We start from the raw sequence: 12,427 nt of genomic DNA on the forward strand, positions 1-12,427 counted from the left end.
CAGTTAATAACACCAACACACAGTTCAGGGGTCGACAAACATTTTCTATAAAAGATCAGATGGTAAACACTTTAGGCTTTGCAGGCCTAATGGTCTGTCACACTACCCAACTCTGCCGTTGTAGCACAAAAGCACCACAGACAATACACAAACGAATGAAAGCAGCTGTCCAGTGAAACTTTCTTTGTGGACCCTGAAATCTTTCTGTGTAATTTTCACATGTTATAAGATATTACTCTTCTTTTGATTTTTTCCCTACCATTTAAGAACATAAAAACCATTCTTAGTTCCTGGAGTATATAAAAACAGGTGTTGCCTCAAAATGTTAAACATAATTACTATTTAACTCAGCAATTCTACTCCTAAGTATACACCGCAAAGAAATGAAAACACAAGTCCACACAACATGGGTACATCAAAGTTTATAGCTATTGATAACAGCCAAAAAGTAGAAGAAAAACACAAATGTCCATCAACTGATGAATGGATAAACAAAATGTGGTATGCCCATACAAGGAAATATTGTCCGGCCGTAAAAAGGAACCGAAGTTTTATATGTGCTACAATATGGATGAGCCTTGAAAAGCTGCTAAGTGAAGGGAGCCAGACAAAGGTGGCATATGTATGATTCCATGGATATGAAATGTCTCTGGAGACAGAAAGCAGAGGCGTTGCTGCCTGGGGCTGAGGGGCTGAGGGGACTGGAGCTGGGGAGGGTAATAACTCTGTGAATATACTAAAATCTGAAGTGTACACTTTCAATGGGTGAATTGTGTGATATCTGAACTACATCTCAATAAAGCTGTTAAAAAGGAACCACAGAAGTAATGCCAGAGTTTGTTGACCTCCGACATAGCACACAGTGGTTTAGCCTCTCACAAAGCACCTTTCCTCACGCTGTCACAACCAGACAGGGATTTGTCCCGTCAATGGCTGAGAAAGCCAAGGCTCAGAGGAGGGACCGACTAGGGCACAGGTAACCAATGGTGAGGTGTGAGTGGAACCCAGGTCTTCCAACTCCCTGTCCCGTGCTCACTGCACCACAGACTTTCCCATATTTACATTCAGAGACCGAGTAAAGCACTCCTCAAAGCCCTAGGGGAGAGGAGCTGACAGGAGGGGACCCCTCCCTAGCCCTGTCCCTCCCTGCTGTGCCTCCAGCACTTACCCAGCCGCTCCCCCTCTCTGCCCCTGTGCCCCTCCCTGTCCTTTTCTCTCCTTTCTTTCCCAGAACCACGGAGCAAGCCTGTCCCTCCCTATATCTCACTCAGGGTGCTGGGAGGGCAGGGGGCGGGGAGGAGGACAGGGAGGCTTCACCAGAAATTTGGTCCATGTGACATACCTGGAAAAGGGCTCCAAAAGGGTAAGGAAATGGGTCCAAGGTCACACAGCAGATATATAGGACCTTTGATTTCCTTGATTTTTGAGAATGAAAAGAGAGGGGGTTTGGGGCTTGGGTAGGGTTTGAGGTGAGCCAAGCTTCATCTCAGTCCTGATTTTTCTCCACACAACACCTTCCCCCACAACTCCTCCTCTTCATACTTTCAAAGGCACCAACCACTACAAGAGGGCTTTTAAAAATATTAAAATATTAATTGTAGAAAAAATATTAATTGTAGAAAAATCAGGACATACAGATAAAGGAAATTAAGGATCACCTTGGTCTCACTCCTCAGACGTAAACATGGAGGTGACCATGGGGACTATTTTGGGTGGCTCTAGAGTCAGCACCGGGGTTCAAATCCTGGCTTCATCACTCACCATCTGTGTGACCTCTGGCAGCTCATTTCACCTCCCTGACCTCAGTTTGTTCACCTGTAATATGAAAATAATAACAGTACCTACTCAAAGAGTTGTGTGACAACTAAATGAGGCTATAAAAAGCACTAAAAACAGTGCATGGGGACTTCCCTGGTGGTGCAGTGGTTAAGAATCTACCTGCCAATGCAGGGGACAAAGGTTCAATCCCTGGGCCAGGAGGATCCCACATGCCGCAGAGCACCGAAGCCCGTGCGCCACAACTACTGAGCCTGCGCTCTACAGCCTGCAAGCTACAACTACTGAGCTCATGCTCTGCAACAAGAGAAGCCACTGCAACGAGAAGCCCGCACACTGCAACGAAGAGTAGCTCCCGCTCGCCGCAACTAGAGAAAGCCCTCATGCAGTAACAAAGACCCAATGCAGTCAAAAATAAATATACATACATAAAAGTAAATAAATAAATAAAAATAAAAACAGTGCATGGCCCATAGCAAGCACTCGATACATCACTGCATTTTCCCAGTGATTTCCTTCATAGATATTTTTTCCCTACAAAAATGAGACCATTCTGTATCTACCATTTTATAATGGACCCCTCCCCTCACCTTAACTGAATTAACAACATCTCTGCATGCATTAGAAATCCTTCTATAGAACATCTTTCTTTCTTTTTTTTGGCCTCGCCGTACATGGCTTGTGGGATCTTAGTTCCCCCACCAGGGATTCAACCCAGGCCCTTGGCAGTGAAAGCACAGAATTCTAACCACTGGACTGCCAGGGAATTCCCTAGAACATCTTTCTTAAGATAGCATATGCATATGTAGTATTCCATCTTCTGAAGTGGGATACTTAAGTGTGATTTTTGTTTCCCCACCACCGAACACTTTCTCCCTTGTCTTTGACCAATTACTGCTTCAGGACAAATTCCTAGGGAATTTGCTGAGTCAAAAGGTGTGCAGGTGTTTCAGGCTTTTGGCATATAACCATCAAACTGCCCCTAAGAAAAGTTTACAACTAGTTCACTTCCACCAGCTTGGAAAAGAAGGCCCCATGGTCTACAGCCATACCACCTGAACGCGCCTGATCTCGTCTGATCTCGAAAGAAGGCCCCATGTTTTCTAGTGCCTTGTCTCCTTTTATCATTTAGAAACATCATTTCTAACTTGACTGAAGAGAAATGCTGTTTGCTGCCATCTGCACTCCCAGCTCTTCCTAATGAGGTTAGGCATCTGCTCAACCCCATGATTCCCCTGTGCGGCCCTGAGCTGGTCATCAACCTCTCTGAACCCAGAAGTGTGTTATAATTCCCAAATAAAACCTTGGTTTCTTAAATGAGATAACATATGTAAAAACTCAACCCCAAGCCACATTCTTACTATTTGAAACATGGCTGTAGGAATTTCAGAAACAAGGACGGCATCTCAGGAGAGCCCTGTAGGTACCTGTGGTGCACCATGGTGAAACTGAGGCCTGGGAAGGGAAAGTCTTCCCAATAAGAAAAAGTCAAAGACTTCTAATAGAAAAATGGGTGAAAACATGAATAGTCAATTTAGAGAGGAAATCTAAATGTGTGCTACTAGGCAAAGAGATGTTCAAACTCATTAGTTATCAGGAAAATGCAAGCCAAACAAAGAGGAGAAACCAAGTCACAGACTAGCAAACATTAGGAAGTTGAGTAACACCAAGCATCGGTAAGGTGTGGGGAAAATGGGACTCTCATGTGCCACTGCTGAGTGTAGACTAAGACCCTGAAACCCAGGAATTCCACTCCTGGACAAATATCCCAGGGACCTTCCCACACAGCTGTGTCTGCGGTAGCTGAGAGTAGGAGACAAACTGAATACCCCCCACTAGGAGTAGATACACAAAATATGGTGAAGGCACATTATGGAACAATTATGCAGCAACTTAAAACAATGAAATAGACTGCCGCTCCATAAACAAAGGTCTGTGGGCCCAATGGGACACATCACCTGTTTTTGTACAGCTTGGCTCAAGCTGAGAATGATTTTTACATTTTTAAGTGGTAGAGAAAAAAAAGAATATGTCGTGACACACTAAAATTAGATAAACATTTATTATCCCCATTATTATCTCCCGTGGGTCAGGAATTTGGGAGTGGCTTAACTCAGTGGCTTTGGCTTGGGATCTGTCATGAGGTTGCAATTAATATGTTGCTAGGGCTGTAGTCATCTGAAGTCTGACTGGGGCGGAAGGATCATTCAAAAAGGCTCACTTACATGGCTGGCAAGTTGGCACTAACTGTTGGCAGGAGGCCTCAGTTCCTCTTAGACCACTCCATAGGGCTGCTTGAGTGTCCTCACAGCATGGTAGCCGGCTTCCCCTAGAGTGGGTGATCAATGAGACAGCAAAGAGGATACTGTGATGTCTTTCATTCCCAGCCCTGGAATTTGCACAGTGTTATCTTTGCAATATCCTATTTGTTGAGTAGGGTCAGCTCTATTCAGTGCCAGAGGGGATTGCTCAAAGAGATGAATACCAGGAGTTTCTTACTGGCTACCACAGTAAGAATCAGAATGTGTTCTACAGTAGATCCTTTTTTTTTTTTTTTTTTTTTTTGGGCGCAGGAGCTTAGTTGCTCCACGGCATGTGAGATCTTCCTGGAGCAGGGATCGAACTCGTGTCCTCTGCACTGGCAGGCAGATTCTCAACCACTGCGCCACCTAGGAAGCCCCCTACAGTAGATCCTTTTTAATTAAATAATTAAACTCAGTGGGATGAATTGAGAGATTGGGATTGCCATATATATATTATTAATAAGAAAAAAGAATCAAATTGTACACTAAATATATGCAGTTTATTGTATGTCAATCGTATCACAGTAAAAGTTCTTAAAAAAATTAAATTCACATTCACAGGAGACAACACTATACATCTGACAAAGCTACATACAAATTCAAAGGTATTTATTAAACAGGATGGGGGAGGAGGGTAATGGAAGTGGAGGATAGGGATAAAAAGAAATGAATGAGTGAATTAATAAAAACAGAGAGAAGCTTTGCACAAACCAACTAGGGGAGTAGGCTGGGAACTGAGATGATTAATTCGACTCTTTTACTCAAGCCTCCACGCTACTCCCCCCCGCCCCCCAAAAAGGGAGAGAGATTAAGAAAACAGTTTCCTTGTCCAAGATAACAAGAACTCGGCCTCCCTCAAGTACTGCTCTCTGCCTAACACATCTTATTTAATTGATGGTTGACCTGCAGGGTCTTCAGAGAGCTCCAGTTCCTGGTTAGAGATTTTTGCCTGGAGGAAGGGGTGTGGGGACCAGCAGAACAAGCCTGAGAATAAAAGGCCTCGTTATTACCTAAATAGTGGTGCTGATGGATTGCTCGCCCCTCCTGCCAGGGTTCCTCCTTCCCTAGAGACAAAGGGCTCTCAGCACGCAGAGCCCTGTGAACACCCCCAGGTCCAGCCTGTGAGTGGTGGCAGAATTAAAACTCTCATTTGTTTAAAAATATATCCTGTGGCTCTAGGCCTTGTGAATTCTTTTATTTCTTTTAATCTTCATAAGCTCACCATGCAAAAATTGTTATTTCAAGATGCCCAGAGAACTGAGATTGTTGTCAACTGTTTTACCTCCCTGTAAAGTCATTCATTCATTCAGCAAATACTTACTGAGCACCTACTAGGTGCCAGTACTAGGGATACAGCAGTGAACAAAGCAGACAAAGCCCCTGTCCTCATGAGGGGTGGGAGTAGTGGGAACAGATGTTAGACAGTAAACAAAGAATACAATATGTAAACTGAGTTAAAGAGACAAAAAGTCATTGTGTTATCAGGGAAGTCTTGTATTTGAACTGAGACCTGGAGGGTAAGAAGAGCCAGCCCAGTGAAGAGAAGTTTTGGAGAAAAGACAGGTGTAAAGGCCCTGAGGTAGGAATAAACTCGTGTTTGAGGTGATTAGGGAGGCAGGTAGGGTTCAGATCAGAGAGGTCCTTGCAGCTCTTTGTCAAAAGAACTTGGGTTTTATTCTGAGTGTGAGATGGAACTGACTCCACCATTATTAGGTACATGACCTTGGGCAAATTATTTCACTCCTCTGAGCTTAGTTTACCTATCTATAAACTGGATAATATTGAGTTGGCCGAAAAGTTCCTTTGGTTTTTAAGTAAAAATAAGACACTTTTTTCATTTTCACCAAGAACTTTATTGAACAACGTATTCAGCATTTTGTTCCACTACCTTCTGCCATTTTTCAGGCAACTTCATAATTCCATCTTCCCAAAACTTTTTATCTTTTTGAGCAAAGAACTGTTCCAGGTGCCTTTTACTGTCTTCCAGTAAAATTTTTCCATTAAGGGAATTTTGTAAAGACCGAAATAAATGGAAATCCGAAGGTGCAATGTCTGGTGAATACAGCTGATAAATCAGAACTTCCCAACCAAACTGTAACAGTTTTTGCCTGGTCATCAAAGAAACATGTGGTCTTGTGGTATCCTGATGGTACGTGTTCTCTGTTGACTAATTCCGGATGCTTTTCGTCAAGTGCTGCTTTCAGTTGGTCTAATTGGGAGCAGTACTTGTTGGAATCAATCGTTTGGTTTTCAGGAAGGAGCTCATAATAGAGGACTCCCTTCCAATCCCACCATACACACAACATCACCTTCTTTGGATGAAGATCGGCTTTTGGTGTGGCTGGTGGTGGTTCATTTCCCTTGTCCGGCAATCTCTTCCATTCCACATCATTGTACAGTACCCACTTTTCATCACCCGCCACAATTTGTTTTAAAACAGGAACATTTTCCTTATGTTTAAGTAGAGAATCACATGCAGAAATACTGTCAAGAAGTTTTTTTTCGTTTAACTTAAGCAGAACCCAAACACCAAAGCGATTAACATAACCAAGCTGGTGCAAATGATTTTCAACACTTGATTTGGATACTTTGAGTATGTCAGCTATCTCCCGTGTGGTGTAAAGCTGATTGTTCTCAATTAATCTCTCGATTTGCTTGCTATCAACTTCAACTGGTCTGCCCAACCATGGCGCATGGTCCAGAAAGAAATCTCCAGCATGAAACTTCTGACATCTTCGATCAGTCACAGCACCTTCTCCATACACTACACAAATCGTTTTTTGCATTTCAGTTGAGTTTTTACCTTTCTTGAAATAATAAAGCATAATAGCCGAAAATGTTTTCTTCCATCTTCAATATTAAAAAGGCTACACAAAAATTCACCAATTTTGATGTTTTTTTCTACATGCACGCTATGACAGCTGTCACAATACAATCTAACAAAACTGTTTCGAATGAATTTAAAGATAGCTAAGCCCTACTAGAGTCATCTTACAGAAAAAACCAAATGAACTTTTTGGCCAAACTTTTTTTTTTCCCATCACATTTTAAGATTCCCATGATAGAGGGAATCAATTACTGGTATCTGTAGACAATAGGTAGAAAAGATGGCTTCAGTCGATCTGAGTTACTCCAGTTTTCTCCATCTTCTGCTACTCTGCGGTCCCATCTACCCTTTGTCCTCTTACTGCTGTGGCCCTATCTTCCCCAAAGCCCCTTCCTTCATAGCTCTGCTTGAGGTCTCCCTCTATACCGGACTGCCCTCCCACCAGACCCCATCTTCTCTAACCTCTCCCCCCACCCCTCTCCCTCCAATTTGAGCTACAAACACTTCCTATTTCTAGCCCCGCCCACTTTCTGGGACTTCTCCATCCGCTTCCCCTCTCTTCTCCACCCCCTCCAAATTATCCCCCGACTTTCTCTACAACCTCTTACCAAGCTGCTTAACCCTTTCTCCTACCTCCCGAGGAAACTATTCTTTTAACTGCCTTTCTCCACTCCCCACCCCCGGAATACTCCTTCCAAACCGTTCACCCTCCCCCCAATAAACGTTATTCCTCTACCACCCTCATTTTCCAAATCGTTCTCTAGTCCCCCCCTCAATCCTTAAGTACTTCGCACCTGCAGGACCCGACTCCACCCCACTCTCCTCCCGTCTCTCACTCCGCCCACAAAAGCAGCTGGATCCCTCTCCAGGCTGTCTCTTCCTTCCAATCACCCTCCCTATTCCCACTCCCGGCAGCTTCGCCCCTACGATTTAAAATGTCCCCTCGAAGGAACCTCACAGTCCTTACCCCCACCCCCACCCCGCTAAGCCCCCTATCTGATGTTCCCGCTACTTTCTAGGTTCCAGTGCCACCCCACTCTCGCAAGCATCGCGCGCCGGGCTCCCTCCGCACCCAGGCAAGAGCCCCTTTCCGCACATACCTCGAGGTTCCGGCCCGCGCCGCCCCCTTCTCCGTCCTCCGCCCGCGCTCGGCCACTCTTTCCGCCCTTCTCCCGCTCCGCCCTGCTCGCTCCCTTCCTTCCCTCCGCCTCGCGACTCCACACCGCTCCCTGCTCCACAATTCCCGGCCCTGCTCCCCGGGGGCCCCGCCGGGTCGCCGCCACCTCCGCGCGGCCCTCCCCGCTCCCCTCCCCCTTCCCGGCCTCCCCTCCCCCGCCCGCCGCTCCCCGCCCCTCGGCTCGCCATTCTTCTCCTCCAGCCGCGCGCCCCGCCCGGCCCCAGCTCCCTAGCTTCCCGCTCCCTCGCCCCCTCTTCCCCGTTCCCGGCTCGGCCCTCGCTCCCCACGGCCTCCCGCGCTCCCTGCCCGCGGCCTGACCTGCAATGGCGGCCGCCGAGCGCGGCGCCGCGCGGCCAACGGGCGACAACCGAACCTCCCGCCGCCGCCGCGAGCACTTCCCGGGCAGGGCGCGCGCACGTGGGGCCGGGGCCGAGAAAGCCGAGCGCCGGGAGTGGCGAGCCCGGGAAGGGGCGTGGGGACGGGGATGGGATGAGGGGAGGTGGAGTTGGAGCGGGCGCGGCCTGCTGTGGGTCGGCGCCCCGCGGAGCTCGCCGGTTCCCTTGTGCGCCTTGTGCCGGGGCCGGGCGGGGGCTACTCCGGAGATCCCTGGAGAGGGAAGGGGCGCCTGAGAAGCACTCTTGGCTGGGCCGGGCCGAACGCGCCTGCTCAGCCGGCAGCTTCCTCACCCTGAAGGGAGGCGATTAAGGCGCGACCCAGACCCGAGCGCGTATATGGGCGGCGGCGGGCGGGGGTTAAAGGGAGTAGTTGACAGATGCCCGACCAGCCCTGCCGCTTCCTCCCCTTGAGAAGCTCTCGGTTCTTCCTGCCCCATCAGCCCCACCGTCACTACCGTAGTTGAGTGTGTGATTTGCAAGCTTAGCATGCAATAGAGAAAGAGGTGTTTGCCAACGTGCAGATTCCTAGCCCTCCCCCCGCCCCAAACTATTGGAATTGTGGAGCTATGGAATAGGACCCGGAATTCTGCATTTTTAAAAACCATTTTTCGAGATAATTTTGACACAGGAGTTGTGCGGGCCTGACTTTCAGAGACTCCTTTAGACTGTGAACATTTCTTGAGTCTTTAGAATGGTCGAGGTATTTATCCTCCTCTTCACCACTTCGACCCCCAGAAATCTCACGCACAAAATGCAAAGGAGACCTTAGTTCTGCCTTAAATACAACTGGTCAGCTCCATGTAGCTCCGTTCAAGTGTGCACTCCCAGTTGGAGAATGAGGTAATGTTTAGTCTTGCTCTCAGATCACGTTTTAGAGTCTCACCGCTCCTTTCCTGGACCACTTCCTTCAGGCATTTGTCAGGATTGCTAGAGCCTAGGTGATGCTCTATGTGTTGATCTTTTAATTTTGTTGTTGAAGAATCCTGAGCTTCTGGAGAATGTTTGATAGATTGTGTGGGCCATGAAAGCATCATTAGTTGGATATTTAGAAATGAATCTCAGTCGGACTTTCCTAGCGGTCCAGTAGTTAAAAGACTCCGCACTTGCACTGCAGGGGGTGCGGGTTCAACCTCTGGTCCGGGAACTAAGCCGCGGCTAAAAAATAAATAAATAAATAAAAAGAAAAAACTAAGAAAGAAAAGAAGAGAAACAGATATTCTATGTATATACAGTTTTGCTAGAATATCTCTGATAGGGTTAAAAATACAAATGACAATTTCTAAAAGGAAGTTTTGGGGGTAGGTGGGAGGCATGCGTAATTTGTACTGTGTACCACTTTATACTGTCTAATCGTCTACCTTGTGCCCATATTACCATATTGCATTAACTCAGATACAAATGATTGTAAGATGTCATAATTTTATCATGGGAAAAAATACTGCCAATTAAACTATGACAGTGGTTTTTTAAATGTAAAATTTATATTTTATAAACATATAAGCTTTTTTTTTTAATTTTTTTTGGGGGGTACACCAGGTTCAATCATCTGTTTTTATACACATATCCCCATATTCCCTCCCTTCCTTGACTCCCCCCCCGCCTCCAGTCCCCCCCACCCTCCCCGCCCCAGTCCTCTAAGGCATCTTCCATCCTCGAGTTGGACTCCCTTTGTTATACAACAACTTCCCACTGACTATTTAAGCTTCTATAATATAAACTGACACAATGCTTTTTAAAAATTTTATACTATGTGATCTTATTCATGATTTTGCAATTCAAAGTAATTCCAATACTAAATACTAGGGCTTCAATTAATAATGTTATTCAGAAGATAATTATATTTAAGGAAAATAATTTTCTACATGTATTCATTCACTTATTTCATAAATACTTGATGAATTCCTGTCATCTGCCACTATTCAGTACTTTTAAAATCTATAAGAATATGAACTATAGAAAAGCTCCCAAGCATGAATGCTTCAAATAATTTGAAATTGTGATTAAATATAAATTATACATTTTTCAATAAAAGAGATGGCATACACCCAAAATAGAAAATGTTCTTTAGAAATCCTTCTGAGGAGTTAAAAAATATGGCAGAGACTTGAGAAATAAATAAGATAGTATAAAATATCCTGCAACACAATGCTTTTTTAAACATAAAATTTATGTTTTACTTATTGAAGAGCTTCTTGAGACAAACATAAACTTCTGTCATATCACTCATGCATATATAAAAAGGAAAGTATGTGTGAAATAAAATGATTAGCGTATTCCTAGAACTTCTTCACATTCAGAGTTGGACTCTGTTGGACTCAGTTATCAGTGTCCATGTTTCCCACACATCTACCCACAGTGCTGGTAGAAGATGCTCCACTGTAGTCCCAAGATTTTATTTTAGGCTTTTGACAACTACTCTGCAAGTTTTGATGTTCATTCTTTATCTGAAGATGTCACACATACACAGGTTGACAGATATAAGATATTTTGATTTCAGAGATGTTAAAATGTGGGAAAACATGTGCCTGAGAATCAAAGGACTGTGGTACTTTTTTTTTTCTTTTTAATTGAAAAATGCAGTTGTACAAATTCCAGTCCTCAAAAATGTTCATCACAAACTCTGGAGCTGGGCAGATGTGGATTTGAATCCCAGTCATACCACTTAAAAGCTACATATCTTCCTTGGGCAAGTTGCTTCCTTCTAAGCCTCAGTTTCTTCCTCTGTGAGAACAAGGCTGTTAGTAGCACATGCCTCATGGTGTCTGAGGAAAGATTAAATGGGTTGTGCTTGTAAAGTGCCAAGTACAGTGTCTGGCACAGCGAGTGGGCTATTGCGGTTTTCACATCTCTTTTGACACCAACCCTAATTTCCAGGCTTTACTCCACACTCTCTTGCCAGAACAGATGATTATTTTTAGATTTCTTTTCAATGGTTTTTCACTGACTAAAGAGAGAAGTGTGGCAAACACCCAGTCCTTTTATCTTATTACAAGCCTTTCACCTCCATCAAGTAGGTGAATACCGATTCCTGAAGGGAGTTATAGGGAACATTTGCTTTCATTTAGAGGTCAGTCCTGACCAGGTGGAGGGAACAGCAAGTATAAAGGTTGAAACAGGATGATACCCAGCTTTTCAAAAAGGTAGTAGGGGGGCCAATGTGACTGGAGTGGAGTATACAAAGGGCAGAGTGGTGGCAAGTGATTAAAGGGATGAGGTGAGGATTAAAGTAGATAATGAATATTAAGCTTTTTGAAACTAGTAGTTGCTCAGTAAATTTTTTTTTTTAAGAAACTACATTTTGTTTTTTTAAATTTTGTGAAATAATCTCAGGTGTACACACAAAAAGGGAAAACAACATAATGAACACCCATTTAACCATGACCCACTCTAATAAACAAAACTCATCAGCTATGGCTGAAGCTTCCTGTGCACCTGACCTTATCCCTATCCTCTGCCCCAAACGTCACTCACTGAATATAGTAATCATTCCTATACACAGCTTTATATTTTTACTCCATATTCATGTATCCATAAGCAATCTCTAGTACTGTTTTTAAGGTTTTAAATATTTATATGTACATTACACATATATACATGCATATATACATACAAATATATATGCATATATCTGATAAAGGATTAACATCCAGAATACACAGAGAACTCCTAAAACTCAATAATGAAAAAACAACCTGATTCAAAAACGGGCAAAAGATTTGAATAGACATTTTCTCAAAGGAGACTTATGAATGGCAATAAGCACATGAAAAGATACTCAACATTACGGATCATTAGGGAAATGTAAATCAAAACTACAAGATACCACCTCAAATCCATTAGGATGGCTACTACCAAAACAGAAGATATCAAGTGTTGACAAGGATGTGGAGAAACTGGAACCCTTGGGTACTGTTGGTAGGAATGTAAAATGGTTCAGTCGCTATAGAAA

At 44.3% G+C, this 12,427-nt stretch overlaps 2 protein-coding genes across 7 annotated transcripts in view; both read right to left on the reverse strand.

The window, feature by feature from the left end:
- CDH3 (cadherin 3) overlaps positions 1-8,479 on the reverse strand; it is a 99,688-nt gene extending 91,209 nt beyond the window's left edge. Inside the window, exons 1-2 of one of the 3 annotated variants that reach the window (XM_057711530.1) lie at positions 8,007-8,034; positions 4,002-4,105 (exon numbers count right to left, since the gene is read on the reverse strand). Coding sequence is in view for 1 of the 3 variants with exons in the window: in XM_057711529.1 (XP_057567512.1) it covers positions 1,762-1,764 (3 nt within the window). In the remaining 2 variants the exon portion in view is untranslated. Of the gene's footprint in view, positions 1-1,761; positions 1,816-4,001; positions 4,106-8,006; positions 8,035-8,401 lie in introns of those variants that run through there. The other 2 variants (XM_057711529.1, XM_057711532.1) reach the window with 2 other exon arrangements.
- The window catches only part of ZFP90 (ZFP90 zinc finger protein), a 51,873-nt gene that overhangs the window by 8,729 nt on the left and 30,717 nt on the right, over positions 1-12,427 (reverse strand). For 3 of the 4 annotated variants that reach the window (XM_057711538.1, XM_057711543.1, XM_057711541.1), the window contains one exon: positions 8,646-9,633. The exons of the other annotated variant lie outside the window; for it this stretch is intronic. The gene's annotated coding sequence lies outside the window, so the exon portion shown is untranslated. Of the gene's footprint in view, positions 1-8,645; positions 9,634-12,427 lie in introns of those variants that run through there. 4 annotated transcript variants of the gene reach the window in all.

The sequence above is a fragment of the Hippopotamus amphibius genome, chromosome 16 (assembly GCF_030028045.1).
Source record: "Hippopotamus amphibius kiboko isolate mHipAmp2 chromosome 16, mHipAmp2.hap2, whole genome shotgun sequence".
NCBI lineage: Eukaryota > Metazoa > Chordata > Mammalia > Artiodactyla > Hippopotamidae > Hippopotamus > Hippopotamus amphibius.